Source organism: Salvia hispanica, chromosome 3 (genome assembly GCF_023119035.1).
Source record: "Salvia hispanica cultivar TCC Black 2014 chromosome 3, UniMelb_Shisp_WGS_1.0, whole genome shotgun sequence".
Lineage (NCBI taxonomy): Eukaryota > Viridiplantae > Streptophyta > Magnoliopsida > Lamiales > Lamiaceae > Salvia > Salvia hispanica.
The window spans coordinates 738,709-756,340 of record NC_062967.1 but is presented as its reverse complement, the minus strand read 5'-3'; the positions used below and the strand labels follow the sequence as shown (position 1 = coordinate 756,340).

Sequence of the window (17,632 nt, the reverse complement as noted above, 5' to 3'; positions counted from 1 at the left end):
ATAGTAATGAGGAGGAGCATTTAAAGGAGAATATCGTATAAATTTTCAAATTTAGAAAAAAATACCACTGGTATAAACTTTTGAGGAGGGGCAAATGCCCCACCAACTATATACATAGATCCACCCCTGCATGAGTCGAATACAGTCGCTTGCCACGTATTGAACTATATGCTCATGCAATAATCACAAGTGCAACGAGCCAACGACAACTTATTTGTTGCGTGACTCTCACTCGCTTTTTTAGGCTCTGAGTTTTGTTTTTATATACTATAAAAAATTAATCACGAGTACAATCAATTTAAGCATAGATTGCGAATTACAAATTCTCAGAAATGCTACTTTTATTGTTTCCCTACATACATTAATTAATTAATTAAAATGTGACCGTTGGTCTTTAGAAAAGCTTAATAACTCAAAGAAATATTTTATAGTGTTAATGTTTTGTTTTTATAAAATTCAAAATATGGATTTTCAATGCAAATATTTCACTATCAAACATAAAAGGAAAATTAAAAGGAGAAAAATGGAGAAGAACATAGAATTTGGGCTTTGGCCCACAAAGTCTAACCGCCAATTGAATACAAGCCTTACATAAAAGCCCACGTGGTAGCCGAGGAAGTGGTTTTCTGCCCTCCACGTGTCCCTTGATTTTGTTAACACTGAAAACTAAAGCTCTCATGTTACTATCTTTGATACTACAATATTTTGACTTAATTATATTAAATTCTACATTTATTTTAATTATGTCGAACCGTATATATTCTACTTAAAAAAAAATTGGCCTACTTAATTTTCGATTTGTATAAGGATGTAAATGAGTTTGAGCTACTTCGATCTTGATTTAGCTTGATAAAATAAAATTAAATATAACTAGTTGGCATGTATATAGTTTCTAGAACTAACTTTTAGTATAACAAAATATTGAGCTTGGTCACATACAAAATCTCTTGGAGGAGAGTCGGGAAAAGCATTTGGCGGAGGTTTATTTCGTGATGAGTTCGGAATATGGAAGTTTGGGTTTGTTGTCAACATTGGAGTGTGCTCTATTTTGACAGCTGAAGTTTGGTGCTTATTCTATGAATTACAGTTGGCTAAGTCCCGAGGAATTAGAAAGCTAGAAGTGGAGAGTGATAGCCTTGTCGGAGTCGCTATGATTCTTGGAAATTTTGATATCTCTGTCATTTGTCGCTCCATTGTACACAAGGTACGAGAACTACTCCAAAATTTTGAATCTGTTGTGGTTCATCATGTGCACAGAGAAGGTAACTTTGCAGCTGATTTTTTGTCGCACTATGCATATAGCTTTTCTAAAGGAGTTCATGTTCTAGAAAATCCACCGGTGGATATTAGCAGTTGGTTGCTTCATGATAGATTAGATGTTTCTTATATTCGTTAGTTTCTCTTTTCGGGTCTTGCCCGCATTTATGTAACAAAAAAAAGACAAAAATAAATGCTCTATTTGTAGAAGAAAATCAGCAAATAAACATAAGAAAAACATAAACAAAAAGCACTACACGACATTATCTTCTAACCATATTCATCAAGAGATATATAATAACCACGAACAGCAAAAAAACTATAAAAATTATAAAATGAAATCATAGACCTAGCCATTTTGTTGGAATTTAAATGTGTTATATTGGTTGGCATTACTCATTATAACCCCCTATATGATGATCAAATTCGTAAAAGAATCTCCAGATAGATCATGAATAAAAAATAAAAAAATGTGTTGTTATATTGGTTGTCATTACTCATTAGCTTGAAAACATAATAAAATAATTTAAAAAACTAATATCCATTCTTATGCCTTGCAAGTAACATGCAGCAAATCATACGTCTAAATAAAAATAATGATCATGCATAAGTACAATTCATTGTATTATCTAAAAAAATTAATTGTTTTATTTTGAAGGAATGATTGTTTGAATTTGATCATACTCATCAAATAATTTAACACCTTTTAAGTAGTGTAGAATATTCAAGAAAACAAATTATTGGGCAGAATGAAATCGATTTGAGATCATCATAATATTTTTATATGATCTTTGGGGTCCACTTTATGATGTCTTTTTTTCTTACCATGTGCCCATGTATTTGGAAAAGAAGAATAGAAACGTTTAATTTCACAAACCACACATCACTACTTTTGACATTATTGTAGTAGTGACAAAAAAAAATAGTCTAATTACAAAATTAAAATGTTTGTGTCAATTCCTTTAGTTGAAAAATCACAAGGAATTATGTATTACTTGCTGGATTCTTCGAGCTAGAATTCAAGAAGAAATTCCAAGTTAAGAATCTTACAGAATTCAAAAATGAAAATGAAATTAAAGAATACCTTGGAATTCAAATTCATAAGGGATTTACTTGTCTATGTATTGTCCCATTCGATCTGTTAGGTCCCTACTTAACCTTGACGGTTCTGCCACGATGTCCTTAAAGCCTATACGCAATGGATAGACTCCTGTAACCATGACATATTTGTTTGCTTGAACATAATTTCTTTCCAAAAGAAAGTAAATGGTTAATTCCACAAAACAAATATGACACTTTTAATTAGGGGTGTCAAAATGAATATTGGGTATTGGATACCCAATATCCAAACCCGAAATATCGGATAATTGGATATCCGATATCTGATTTTTTGAGTTTCGGGATCGGATCGGGTAGGGGATTTTTGGATTATTACCCGATACCCGATCGGGTATACCCAAATTACCCGAATTACCCGATTTTCTAATTTTATTTGAAAATTTAATAAATTATTCATTTATTCTGTTATTTTAAATTTAAATAATTAAATTTTAGTAGTTTTTTTCCTCTTAACTTCGAACTACTTCAAGTTTGTATCAAAATTCGAACTACAAGTTGTATTTCTAAAAGTTAGTAGTTAGTTTTCTTAAATAAAATAAAATAAAAATTCAAAATTAGGACTGGATACCCGAGTCGGGTATTCGAATACCCGAAATAATTTTTGGATCAGGTATCGAATATTAAATTTTGAGAATTTCGGGATCGGATACTTGAAATTTTTGGATCGGGTATCCGCAGGTACCCGATTTGACATACCTACTTTTAATAATGTAAACGACGTTATTTTGTGTGCTAAAAATCTCACCCAAATTTCTCCCAATTTCAAATCACTATATAAAGTTCATAACTTTCATGATCAGATTTAAACTTGTGGTAAATATTATTATTTTTTTTTGGCAAAATTTGTAATCTTATTCAAAAGTAGCCGTTAAATAGAAAACCGTGGAAGGTGGTGGGCCACAGTCTCGTGGGTCGGTGAAAACGAAACCCAACCCTCTAATAACCATGGACGGCCCAATCCCTAATTAATCCCATCTTAATCACTCTCAATTACCGTTAATCACCCCCCAATCCCACACCTCATTTCTTCCATAAATACCCCCACTCCCCTCTCTCTCTCTCACTACACTTCTTCACATCTCTCTCACTCTCTCTCTCTGCATCTCTCTCTCTCTCTCGACGCAATGACGAAGGAGGTGGCGGAGCACGGCTCCTACGGGGCGAAGGACTACCACGATCCGCCGCCGGCGCCGCTGATCGACGCGGAGGAGCTGACGAAGTGGTCGTTCTACCGGGCTCTGATTGCGGAGTTCATCGCGACTCTGCTCTTCCTCTACATCACCGTGCTCACCGTGATCGGGTACAAGAGCCAGTCGGCGGCGGACGAGTGCGGCGGAGTCGGAATTCTCGGCATTGCGTGGGCGTTCGGAGGCATGATTTTCATCCTCGTCTACTGCACCGCTGGAATCTCCGGTGAGTCAGTTCTCAGCTCGATTTGAGCTTTTTAGAGTGCTTCGATCTGGAAATGCCGTGGAATTTTGTTTTTTGAATTTTAGGTATTTTGTTTTGTTTCAATTTGGTACTCAATTTTGTTCATCTTAGCTGCATGGAACAGGGGAATATTTTCTGGCGTTGGAAAGTTGGATAAGGTTTTACTCTTTTTTAAAAAGTAAAAATAAAATTACACAAAAATTTCCTCGATCTGTTGAAGAAAATTATGCAAACAATCGAAAAATCTGATAAAATGTTAATTTTGCTCTTATATTTAAATTCTGCATAAATTTTCACTATGTTAATTCCTATTTTGTCCAGTTTTACTATATATAAAAACCTCTTGTTTTTAATGAATTGGAATCGATTTTTCTTATGCTGTGATGGTGTTGTTGTTGCAGGAGGTCACATTAACCCGGCCGTGACATTCGGGCTTCTGTTGGCCCGAAAAGTGTCTCTGATTCGGGCCGTGATGTACATGGTGGCTCAATGCTTGGGCGCCATTTGCGGAGTCGGGCTGGTGAAGGCCTTCCAAAGCTCCTACTACAAAAAATACGGAGGCGGCGCCAACGAGCTCAGCGACGGCTACAGCACTGGAGTCGGGCTCGGAGCTGAGATCATCGGCACCTTCGTCCTCGTCTACACCGTCTTCTCCGCCACCGATCCCAAGAGGAGCGCCAGAGACTCCCACGTTCCGGTCAGTCTCTATTTCATTGCTAATTGCTAGTATTACAATGTTGAGTTTACATGAAAAATCTAATTCTTTATTAGTATATGAGATAATGAGAAACTAGTATTCTAAATTTAGTGATCATTGTATATAGTATGGAGTATAATTTAAGGAACACTCCAACATTATTGAATGCCTACCTTTTTTGTAGCTAAGTCCAACCTTTTTCTAATGTGCTTCTGAGTCAGCAAATGTGGATGCCGTTGCAAGAACATGTGGTGGTTACACTTTCAAGAAATCTATAATGATAAAGAGGATTTGGAATTTATTACCATACTTTGAACTTTAGGAATTTAGGCATAGGAAAGATTCCCCCAACAAAATACTACTAATATTAAAATAATGACACTATTGCATGATTGCCACCGTGGATTTTCCTCATTACTAAGGAAAAACACAATAAAAATTAAATTTTTTTGTGACATGGGATATGAAACCCATGTAATATAGTAGTTCTTTTCCAAGATTTGTGGGAACTTGATATTGCGTCATTTTTAATTGTCTTTGGGAGACTTTGAATTCAATAAAAGGGACTCTATTTTAGTCATTCATTTAACTTAGATAGGGATGAAATAAACTCATTCATGACATTATCTTGATTCTTGAATACATACTAGGTCTTGGCGCCTCTTCCTATCGGATTCGCAGTCTTCATGGTTCATCTCGCCACGATCCCGATCACCGGCACCGGCATCAACCCGGCTAGGAGTCTCGGAGCCGCAGTGATATACAACAAGGACAAGGCTTGGGATGATCAAGTAACAAACTTTCTTCATCAACTCCAAATACTATACTTCTTGAAATAATTTTTAAAATTGCTTATTTTTTTGATTGATTTGCAGTGGATATTCTGGGTTGGACCCTTCATTGGTGCAGCCATTGCAGCTTTCTACCATCAGTTCATATTGAGGGCAGGAGCAGCCAAGGCACTTGGCTCATTCAGGAGCAGTGCTTCCCACCATGTTTGATTGTTTTTAATTTTCTATGATGAAATTGTCAGAAAAAAAAGGAGAGAATTGTTGTCTGTTTTTCATTTTATTTATCATGAGCAGAAATGGAACAAGAGAAATATTTATCATTTTCTTGTGAATTATTAATAAGATATCCCTTTTCCTTATATGCTTGTTTTTGTGTATGGGATTCCTCATGCTTTCCTCCATCATCTAGTTCATTCTTGAAAGTCCATTTGTCTTTTATTGATGCAATCTTATATATGTATATGTATTCAAAATATTCCAAATGCCATACATATACTATCAATTCCACCAATATTCCACTTACAAAGTAAGTATGTTACTTTAAGGATTGAAAAATGTAAGAAGAAAAAGCTTTAAATGTAAGTTGCAAACATGGCACAAGCTTACACTTTTCAGCTCTAACGTGGAAAACCTTAACGTTTATAATTATGTGGAAATTCAACAGAATTTATGTACTCCACCTAGAGTTGAAAAATATCGTTTTAAGTTTTGGTGAATGCCATTAAAACAATGCTATTCAACTCTATGTGAATTACTCATTCTATTTATGATATGCTTATAGTGTCTTGTTTTGATTTGGTAAGGTATCTAAAAAATATAAGGGTCCTTTCGGTACCGAAGTTCTGAATTCCGCGATACCGAACGCATGCTGAAGGAAAATTAGTGAAATATATGTGTCACTTTTATATATTGATTTATAATGGATCCTTGGTGTAATAATTTAGTTGAATGAGTTTCTCATATTTAAAATGAAAATTTTAATTTATGCAGTGTTAAAATAGTAAAATAGATACTCCCTCCGTTCCACAGTAATAGATGCATTTCATTTTTTGCACTCGTTTTGAAAAAATGATAATAAATAGTTAAAACGGTGAGAGAGTAAAGTAATAGAAAGAATAATGTAGAGAAGAGTCTTATCTACAATATTCTCTCTCTTACTTTATTTTTTCTCCACTTTAACTATTTATAATTATTTTTTCAAAATAAGAGCCAAAATAAAATGTCTCTATTACTATGGAACGGGGGGAGTATTTTAAAGCAGGGAGTATGAGATTTCCACAAAATATTTTTTGTATAATTCGAGAACCGCAATTATTTTACGACTTCTTCCTGCACTCTCGCTATTTTATGTCTGACTTAGATAACATATTTGTATTTGCTTGCGTTTTTTTATGTCTGACTTAGATAGCAATTTATCTTATCAATATAAAGCTTTTAATATACTATTTAATTGAATATTATATGTAGTTCTGCATTAGCTCACCAAATATAATAGTCGAGAACCTTTGCTTACACAACATTTTTTTAAATAGTTTTCTTCAATTCCCATGCAACAATATTACGTACTTTGATGTACTTTGTCTCTTAATGACAGTTGCCACCTAACATATCTTACCTCTAGCAAAAAAACGGCAATTAGTACAAGATCCAATGTAGTAATAATTTACAAACACATTTTGAAATTCAATTTTCCATAAATATCACTAGATTTACATAGGTAGAGATGATACTAGCTAGTTGTCATTATCATACTGTTGTTTTGCAGTTTGTTAGCAATTTAATTAATCTTGCTTACGATGATATCTTACTAATATTAGATAAGTACGATAATTACATAGCATGCCAAATTTGAAACAGTAACACATTCAATTTGACTATTACCACTTGGTCACTATTATTATGGAAAAATCAACCAAATCTATTACAGCCAACCATTTTTTCACTTGGTTCATTAAATCCAACGACGTGCATTTTTCTCAACTCACAATACACACTACCAACCACTTATTAAAATCATAGCTCCAAAGCCTTATGTGCCTTTCCCTTTCCTTTTAGAGGAGGATATGGATATCGACCTCCTCCTCCGCTACAACGAGGATGTGGATATCCAATTCCACCTCCACTATTGCCTATCGGAACCTTCTGAATATGGATATGGATATCGACCTCCGCAGCCGCGTTTTAATCTATGAATATTAGTATAAGGGTTTATTGCCGTTAAATATATCAACCTGAAATTTTGAAAATCTAACCGTTGGGGACTACTACAAACGCTTCTTGAAACACTTCTTCCTATTATATTTATATTTATGAAAATTGCATAAATTAAGCCTTTACTATTGCATGATTGCCACCGTGGATTTTCTTCATTACTAAGGAAAAACCCAATAAAAATAAAAATATTGGTGGGAACTTGATATTGTGTATTCAAAATATTCCAAATGGAATATACTACTATATTATCAATTCAATAATATTATTGATTCCACCAATATTCCACTTTCAAAGTATGAGTATCACTTTTAGGGTTAATTGTAACTAAATAGTGGTAAACAAACCGAGGGAGTTCCAAATGTGACCTACTCTTGAAAAATGTATGACTTAGAATGCGCCATGTGGACGGGTGCATGTCCCATCAGAACGAGCTCAGTCCGAAATGGAGGGCTCCTCGGCGGGACGAGGTGCCTGCAACGGCAACCTGTCGACCACCCGTCCCGGTAGGACGGGAAAACCCATCGGGAAGGGTGCTGTTGCAGATGCTCCAAGTCACTATTATAATTGAAAATCAGCCAATTCTACTATAGCCAACCATTTTCATTTAGTACATTAAACCAAACGAAGTGCGTCAGTCTCAACTCACAATACACGCCACCAATCATTTATTAAAACTATTGCACAATTATATTTGATTCCAACACCTCATACTCCATCCGTCCTCTAAAAATAGAAACTTTTGAAACGACACGGATGTGTAATTTGCAACATTATTATTAGAGGTGTAGAGGCTTATTTACTTTGCAAGTTATGTAAAGAAAAGAATTTATATATGGAATTTACGTGTATTTATTTTGCAACTTACAATTTTTAACGGGCTCTCGAAACGACTTCAGGCCCGAGCCTTATTCATGTAATAATAAAACTGCAAACCAATCAATTTAATACTGTAGTTAAGACCTAATCACCCTGATTAATGTCATTAATACTCGAGAAAAAGGGACGAATCCTAACCAGAGTAGGGCGAATTCTGTATCCGGTCATCCAATGAAAAGTTTTCTCAGAGGTCCATCTTTGCGATCTTTGGTAGTTGACTCGGTTAATGCAAGGATTCTGCGGATTCCAGTTGTGGCAGCACCTCTCCCTAGTGCAGCAGCCCTTGCCAACTCTTCCTTCAGTGGAATGATTCCAGCAGGTGTAGGTAGAATAGGTGCCACCGTAGAGCTAGGTGCAGATGGAACAACGGCTGCCTTGATGGATTGTTGATACGTCCCTGCCCCACGCTTCTTGTAATCATCTAGTATGCTTTGCTGGTCAGTCCGTTTGAGGCCCTGAAAATTGATTTGGAACTTTTAGTCAAAGATGAACACAAAAGAAACACGAATTCATGATTTTAGAGACGGGGAAACAGCAAGCAACCTTAAGATCCAGAATTCGCTGGAACTCTGAAGGAGTACCCTCGGGCAGTAGAGCACAATATGTATCAGCCACAGAGTCGATAGGGGACAATATGACCTGTGGATCATTTAAAGAGCATTTAACTAAGGAATGGTGTTTAAGAGTGCTTCATTAAGCCACCACAAAGTCCCGTGTCAATGGATAATCTTACTTTCAGCAGTGCTTCAGCTTTGCTCATTTCACGGCTTACAAATTTTGAGTAGCCGCCAGCAGCAGATACCTGCTCAGGGATACAGAAGGGGCAGGTTAAAAATGAAGGCACGGGATAAGAACCTCAAGAATGAAGAGTTGTCGTTATCTTGCCTGTTTTCCACGGGAAGGAATTTCCAGAAGGATTGTTTTGACAGCTTGTGTATCCAGCAGCATCTGATTATGCATAAAACAATATGTCCAGAGAGATTAAAAGCTAAGTTCAATTTCACCAAAAAGAGTTCTTTGATTTCTTATATGGTTAAACAAATGAAAATCATTGAAATAATTATCATTCAGAAAAAAAGGCCTTCTTGTCAATAAAAATCATCCAACCAGGAAAACTCACACAAACAATATTACAAACAGAGTAAATAGAATAAGTACTTGTTGTGCTCCTGTTTCGGAGATTTGCTTGCATTTGAAGATGTTGAGATAGAAGCGCGGACCAAGAGATGATGCAAGCTGCAGAGGTTAGAGAGGATTAGCTTTGGAACATGACTGCTGTAGAAGAATATCTTTCAAGTATTATCCTCCAATGAAAGTGCAAGATACAAAGTCAATTCAGGAATTACTCGTTTACCTTATCGAGGAAGAACTGGAAATATATAGGAGAAAGAAGCCTTCCAAGTACAGGAATGCTTGAAGTAAGAATTGTATTTATGCCATTTACATATCTGCAGGAATTAGACGCAAGTAAACATATGAAAAACTAACTATGTCAGCAATCATATATTCATCAAGGCATCTTACTCCGATTGGTCACCAACACTTTCAAGTGTGCCCCAAGGAACACGTGTCATTGCAGCCATTTCATAGTCGAACTTTGTTTCTATACCATGCACAAGAGTTATCAGCGCTTTTGTTATGACTGCTGAGAACTCATCCTACAAAATACAGCAAAACCATGAGAAAGGGGACTGGGATCGCAAGGCATAAACAGTGAGACGAGGCATGTGAAGGTATTATTCACCTGTACTTCAGACATGTCGATGCTATCAGCATATTGAGGATCAACTATTTTGGATACATTTTCAGCTAATTCACCTGACTGATAATAATGTGTGAAAGAAAGAACTCAGTTTTGGATAAAAGAAAGATATATAAATAAGAAGCGAATGACAGAACTCAGACATGTTAAGTTCATCAGATACAAAGCCCTTCATTAACCACCCATTAGAGTCATATGTGGTACTTGTATTTGACAAAGTAATGTGGTTTGCATTAAATTGAATTACGAATTATTGCTGGAACTTCTCATTTTTCAAGTGAAGGTTTGAAAGCGACAGAAGCTGCTGCTACTTTGCTAGAAACTTGCAATAATAGCATTAGAGTATCGTTCTTCTATTAAAACAACAGATTTCACAACCCAAAGTTCTTCAATATTACCTTGTTTAATTGAAAATCTTTGTTTGCATGAATTTTTTTTATTGATAAAAAGAAAAAGTCAAGGTAGAAGAATATCCAAAGGTCACGGCTCTAAAATAATAACAAGCAGGCTAGACTTCTTCGCAACATTCTACATTAAATCCGCCATTTTAATCTTCCGCGTCCTTAAACTTATTGGCTTATTGCATCCAAGTACTTAATCAATTTGCTTTGCGGATAAATAAGTCATTTCAAAACTAACCGTCTTGTGACAATATTCAGCTGTATTGACTATATAGCAGATCAAGCGTTCATCCTTGTCAGATGTCTGTGATAAAAGGTTGGTCAGTTGAACACAACAAAGATCGCGCTCAAATAAACATTAGAAAGATGTGAAAACACATACACACACCAAAAGAAGATTCAATAAACAGGTACCTTTGTAGCTACATGTCCGGTGCCACCCTTTGGCAATCTTAAGAAAAGCTTTGTAGCATATGCTTTAAGAATTCTTTGGAATACCTATTTAGAGGAAAATGGAGTTGGAGTATGAGTAACCTATATTCTTTTTACTAAAAATATCCTTATCATTTAGGCATCGGATTGTGAAGCCAACAAACCTTGAATAAATTAAACAATGTCTGCTTTTTTGTCAGAGCACTGCATCTCTTTAACGTCCTTCTGATGATCAAAAACACCTTCATGATACAGTGAATAAGGATTAAGGATCAACCAAGATTCAATAAGTTGAGTAAATGCAATAATATGCAAAAGCATGAGAGACGTGTAAAAGAAAAATAAATTATTCTGGTTTTCATGAAGACTGCTATATTTTGCATATAATGTTACATTTTAGTTGTTATTTCATGGAATAAGTAGTAAATGAGAATTCAAAATGAACAAGGCAGAAGCATTCAGTAAGGGATTAGGAAAGATGCATTATGTATATGTATCTTTTATTTTACTAAATTCGAATAATAACCTCAACAATTCATTTCAAGGTCTCTTTATATATTACCTGCATACTGCTAGATAAAATATTAGTTTGACTTCCCTCTTCAGTTTCCCATGTTTCTTCCTGAAGTATAAGATGCAATTACATGTTAGTCAAGGAGAAAAGCATCGGAGTACCTACAAACAATCATAATGACCCAAACCTGGACAAGTTTCTCCAAATGCTCCATAAGAGTTCTTTCCTCCAGTTCAACATAGACCGCCAAGTAAGGTTCAAAGCACGATGAAATGATCCCTCTAAAATTGAACTGCAAGATAAATAAATAGCATTCAAGGTAATGCTTGATAAGTTTCCATATTCATCAAGTGAAACTCCCATAAGAGTGTCCACAGTGGGAGGGCCGCGGCCCTTGGCCTGGAGTCGGCCCAGACGCACCTTCATGCACGTTATACGTTACAAGAAACTGAAAATTAAGTCAATCCTAAAAACTGCCACGTAATTAAGCACAAAAGGCAAGACCAGAATCTTTTTGTTTGCCGACTCAATAAATGAGGCAACCATTTGAAGTAAGCAAATCAAAACAAGACGTATGAGGGGAAAAGCTTGTTTCAGATCATAAAACAAAAACTCGTATGTAGTGACTTGTAAGAAAATCCAGACAAGAAAAGTTACCCCAGCATCAGGCACAGACAGATCTTTGTGGCCATCTTGATCCTGGTTAGAGAAATAACTAAGTTAGGCAGGAGTAACATGATGGGAGATATCAGTTTTTGATCATTAGAATATATCGACTAACGGACAAAGTCAAGAAATCATAAAATTCATCCATGCCTCATTCTCATTTCCATGATGTGCTGCAAGCCTTTTCTCATACTTCTTTCGAATGTCTGAAATATTCTGACTGCTACTCTCAGCTGTATCTTCCCCAGTGTCACTTCCTAATTCTTTGCTGCGACTTCCATCACCGAATTTCTCTGCTAATTCTTCCTCAAACTCCAAAGTCCGTTGTAAAGCCTACAAGCACCCATAAGTAGAAACATCACTTAGCAACTCCTAGGAAGATGCATAGCTTAAAACTAAATGTTTTTCACCCATACATCAATATATCAGAAACTTAATGGAGTACATAGCCAAAACTTTTGGAATTTCTTTTCGTGAGCAACGAGAAAGGAAAAACCAATCCTTTAAGGTGTATGAGTGACTAAGTATCTAAGTTGATAGTAGAACATATTTGGTTTCATAATAAGAAATGTCCTTGCGAAGCTGATAATTGAACGATTTAGGGATGAAGGGAACATAACATATTATCTAGCATAACAGGCAAAAGCAGAAGGAAAGCATGATTAACGGATCACAAAATAGAATATATATATTGTAGATACAGCAATAGAATATATGTTATATTCTAGAGCACTTCTACAGCATGGTAGCACTTCAGAAAACTAGGTACAAAAAAGGAGCTTACCAGCAACAATGTTCCAACATCTGGTTTTTCTTTGAGATTATCGAGGATGTCCACCAATTGTGTCCTGTTAACACCACAAAGAACTTCATCATGATGTAATATAAGTCATGAAGTTATGATAAATCCATTTTTAGCAATGTTACTTCAATGAATATAACCAAAAATATGGTAACTGCGACATTTTGAAGAGACACCCACTGGAGTGTCTCCACTAGAAACAGAATGGCAGATCCAAAGAGAAACAACAAAAGAGGTCATACATGGTTATAAAATCAAGATTATAATTATGCTATGCTACTATATATTCAAACTGAAAACATTAAAAATGATTACTCCATGTCCTTTAATGTCAATTCCATTGGCCAAACAAGGATGTAAACCTAGGAGAACAATTTAGCTACAGGCAAGGTGGAACCTCAAATCATATGTTTGACATGTGAGTTCAAAAGAGAGGGAAGTCACCAACCTCGTCAACTTGCAGAACTGGATGCAAAGCAGATAAGGGACATGCCATGACAAGGGGAAAAGTTTCCAAATCTCCTCATTGGTTCTTAGGCGGCGCTTGATCCAAGCATATCGTCTTTCTGTTTTATCCAACTTCGCCAATTCTGCCAAATATAGCATATACCCAAGTTTCAAGTTCTAACTTATCAAAGTCAACTTCATGAAAAATCAGAAGGCAATAACAAAAACCAAAATAAAGAAATAAGACAAACCTGCTCCCTCAAAAATTTGCTGATATGAAGTAAGCTCTCTACTACAGAAGTTCTTTACTAACTCTTCCCTAACTGATGGTTCAAGGGCATCAACAACTAGGCATGCGTCAGATAGTTGCTGCAGTAAATAAGATTCCTCTGTCTCTTTTCCTGTACCTAAGCTGTACAAAATTACAGGAGAAAAAGGTTGAAAAGTAAGTCAACGCACAGAAAATTGTAATCCAGATGTAATGAAACTCAACTCAAGAGTATGATTAAAAAATCAACTATAAACAAGACATCTTCTATAGATTGTTTGACATGCATTCACAAAAACAAAAAAGGTGATTCTAATTATCTTTTCCTAGCTTTCTAAATCTACCTAAACCCTGCCAACAGAAAAGAGCAAGGAGAAGAAGAGAGTCATAACCCAAGAATATGTCAAGCAACTTCATAAAATCATTAAACGGCAACTGTAACACATAAAAGTCATTTTGCTCGGGTCGATATTCAGACTTCAGGATTTACACACCTAGAGAAATCTGAGAACACATGAGACTTCAAAATTTGTTTGATACTCTTGAACTTCTCTCGTAGCTCCGCAATCTTCTGAAAATCTCTATAAGCCTCAAAATGACTGCATAACTGGTTGACAGCCTGAAATGCATACCCAACCCATGAAATTATGCGAAAGAAAATTCAGGACAGCTGTGATTATTTCGACATCCCACAGCAAATATTCATATACCTCAAAGTAATGTGATTGAACGTATTAGCATAATTTCTGTAACATGATGCACAGTGTATCTAATGCAAGAAACAAATAGTTCAACTCAGAGCTGCGACCAATGTAGCTCAAAAAATATATAAATGTAAACAAAGAAAGGCTGCTAGCAAGTGCACACCATGTAATACCTCAAGCTGTGCAGCTGCCTCCTTGTATTGTCTTTTAGAAGCCATAGCTTGAAGTTGTTCTACAGCAGATACTGTCAACAAGAGAAAAGGCAGCATGAAACTATGAAGTGAAACTATTGAAATACTGATAACAAATAGAATGGTCGTAACAAAACATTTTAACCAAATATATTTTCAACATGAATAACAAAATAGCACATGTATGAGTAAGATGATGAAGTTCAGTAATTGAGCTTGAAGACTAAACACAACAAGATTAGAAGGACTACAAATCAAACCCAAGTGAAACTAGACTGAATGGAGAGTCAAACTCCTCTCCAAGATAATCATGACTAAAAACCTCACCTAGCATAGTAAGACGATGAAGGGCAGTAATCGTAGTAGTTATATGCTTCTTTGCAAAATCCAGTTTCTTGATGTCACGGCATATTTCCTGAACCATTGTTTCACTTTGCTCTGCTTTAGTTTTTATTTCTTGCATTTTGTACAAGAGTTCCTAAGTTCAAAATATAAAATCTAATTAGTCAACGGCACCATGAGAGAAACAAAACTTTTGAGAAATATAATAAGCAAACAGAGGATGGTATTTGTGCTAAAAAATCAAAATTCTTCCATGCCAATTAACTAACTAATAAGGGAAGGGACAAACCTGAACAGCACGAGTAGCTGCTGCAAGGTCCTCCTTGGCCTTGCTCCCTGAATTACTCTATAAAAAATATAGACATCATAACGTGTTAATACATTCAGATTTTTTACAAGAAAAATTGTATGTTCTTGATAAGCACGAGTGAAAGTGCGTAAAGTTTCGACAACATGTGACCAGGATTACATGTATACCACACAAAGCACACAAGTTACTAACAAGAGGCCCTCTTCCAGTTTCATGTTACTATAGATAAAACTAAGAAAAAAAAAATTCCATAGACACCGAGCATTCATTCATTAACTAACTGAGAATTTATTACTAGCTTCATTGACTTAACAATTTAACTACTACTAGTTACAAAAATCTGGTCTTGAGTGAGCTTTCTTTCCCCACCCAAGCCATAAATCTTGTGATCCCTATTCTCCATTTACTTAATCACACCCCAACTCACCCAACTGATTCCATATATTCCAGTCCAAGCATGTGAGAATTGAGATGAAACCTCTAAAATCAAAGATCCATTTACAGTCTACGAATGCCATTTCTACCAATTTATCAGCAATAAAATAACTGCGTATCAATTAGCGATTATACCAACCTGCTGACGAACAGCAGACAAAATCTCGGCATCCACTCTCCGGATTTCACTGTGTATTTTCTGCATAAGGGGCTCAACACCAGATAGAGAGGCCTCTGCATAACAACCAGCTTCCACATGATCAACAACTGAACTAAATTCATAAGGCATCATCTAGAAGTTCAAGCCCCAACAGCACAGGCAGACTCAACCTATTATTCTAAACAACCTTTCCAGATAAACAATTTCTTCATAAGTTGAACATTCCTCTGCTAAATGCATAGATAAAATTAGCACAACGATACAAACTGGAACTAACACTTCCTGACATTATAATTCCCCCTCATGAATCAAATTCTTAGAAATCCTTCCAACAGCTGACGCCAAACCAAAAAAATAATAAAAAAATAACAGAAACAGATACAGAGAAAGATGTGTCTAACCAGTGGGGAACATCTGATTGATGTAATCCAAAGCGCCCTGCTTGTCAGGTGACGCCATTTTTCGCGATCAAAAACTAACGAAGATCGTAATCCAGCAACCAATTACTCACAAACGCTTCAAACTAATCGAACGGATCTGATCTGAATCATGCATCCGAACCGCTGCTTTACTGAATTCGAAACAAAAATGCCGTGAAAATCACATCTGATGGAAAATGATGCTACATGGCCAGCCACTAATCTCCTGCGATTCCGGCAATCAAACTGTTTTCCGATCAAAATTGGAGCTGGAAATGTGCAATTGAATGAATTAACGATCCTTTTTTCCGATTAGTAGCTGCTAAACATGAAAAAAACTCGGATCTCCCAGCGTCAATTCGCATGCTGCAATGAGCAAACGGCCGATTCTCTGCCAATCTCAACTACCATATAGCTATAATTATCAATCAAAATAGAAACTTTGAGAGAGAAACATAATCCATTAATTTAAATTTATTTTGTTTTAATTTAACTAATAATGTAACACATTGTTCTTATTTTACTATCTATTTCTCCTAATTTTTTAGGTTTGTTTATTGTTGCTACTTTAATTTTCTGTGGTTGCTAAAATTGACAAAATTTTGTTACAAATTGCAATTTTTCCATCGTAGTCGACGAGATGTTCAAATTTTTTTTATGTGAGGAACATAAGAATTTGTGATATAAGTACTATACAAATCAAGATTTATTTTATACTATAACTTATAAAATTATTTATATCAATAATATTTTTAACAATGTTAATGTGATTTATAAAATTACGCTTTTATATAAGTTATGTAATTTTTTTTTAGAAAAAGTCCCAAGTAAAGTTATAGTTATCTCTTCATCATTAGATCATACACTACTACTTTTGTTCACGATAAAAATATCTCATCATGTTTGTATGTCCACATTTAAAAGTTTTATTTACGTTTTAAAGAGAATTAAGTATAGCACGGAAATCTTTATTTATTAATTGAATTTTTGAAGTCTATTGGGTTAGTGGAAAGACAAGTGTAAATTTCCCTCAAATCCCAACATAAATAAGTTAGGAACAACTCAACAGAAAATAGTGTGGATTAGCCCAAACAAATACTCCTATTATGGGAGGTTAAAATTCTATTATCAAACTATATTAATATTTGAATCTGCCAAACATGCTAAGGTCTCATGAATAATTTCTCTATAAATGTATGATTCTTGAATCGTTTCCTCATCCAAATCAACCACATCATTTCTCTCTTGAGTCTTCGATCATAACTCCAGTTCCAAAAAATGCTTGATTTTGTTCAAACTATCTTGGCCTCGTTGAACTCTTCTGGTCTCAAAAATGGGAACGAGATGAAGAAAAAAGAGGTGATTGAGTTTGAATCGAGGCCGTTGATTGAGGG

General features: G+C 35.4%; 2 protein-coding genes across 9 annotated transcripts; one reads left to right on the top strand and one right to left on the bottom strand.

Moving 5' to 3' along the window:
- The first annotated feature begins 3,431 nt into the window (after positions 1-3,431).
- LOC125213738 (probable aquaporin PIP2-5) lies at positions 3,432-5,654 on the top strand. The gene is made up of 4 exons (XM_048114447.1): positions 3,432-3,789; positions 4,209-4,504; positions 5,155-5,295; positions 5,380-5,654. The coding sequence occupies exons 1-4, from the start codon at positions 3,501-3,503 to the stop codon at positions 5,503-5,505; spliced, it is 852 nt and encodes a 283-aa protein (XP_047970404.1). The 5' UTR covers positions 3,432-3,500; the 3' UTR covers positions 5,506-5,654.
- Positions 5,655-7,787: 2,133 nt separating this feature from the next.
- Positions 7,788-16,633, bottom strand: LOC125216864 (vacuolar protein sorting-associated protein 53 A-like). Of its 8 annotated transcripts, none has more exons than XR_007175478.1 (26): positions 16,221-16,632; positions 15,799-15,893; positions 15,204-15,260; positions 14,900-15,050; positions 14,555-14,625; positions 14,172-14,296; positions 13,661-13,821; positions 13,411-13,552; positions 12,945-13,008; positions 12,311-12,493; positions 12,152-12,193; positions 11,682-11,786; positions 11,543-11,602; positions 11,145-11,222; positions 10,963-11,046; positions 10,787-10,852; positions 10,130-10,207; positions 9,910-10,043; positions 9,740-9,833; positions 9,544-9,621; positions 9,271-9,333; positions 9,119-9,187; positions 8,929-9,024; positions 8,524-8,840; positions 8,375-8,450; positions 7,788-8,064 (listed from the first exon to the last, which is right to left on the bottom strand). XR_007175478.1 is itself a non-coding variant. In XM_048118641.1 (25 exons), exons 1-24 carry the CDS (start codon positions 16,276-16,278, stop codon positions 8,550-8,552), a joined length of 2,445 nt encoding a protein of 814 aa, XP_047974598.1. In that variant the 5' UTR covers positions 16,279-16,633; the 3' UTR covers positions 7,788-8,064; positions 8,524-8,549. The 8 variants fall into 8 exon arrangements, 5 of the variants coding, with proteins under 5 accessions (XP_047974598.1, XP_047974597.1, XP_047974596.1 ...); XR_007175477.1 differs by having other exon boundaries at positions 8,375-8,434; XR_007175475.1 differs by having other exon boundaries at positions 8,375-8,840.
- Positions 16,634-17,632: the final 999 nt, after the last annotated feature.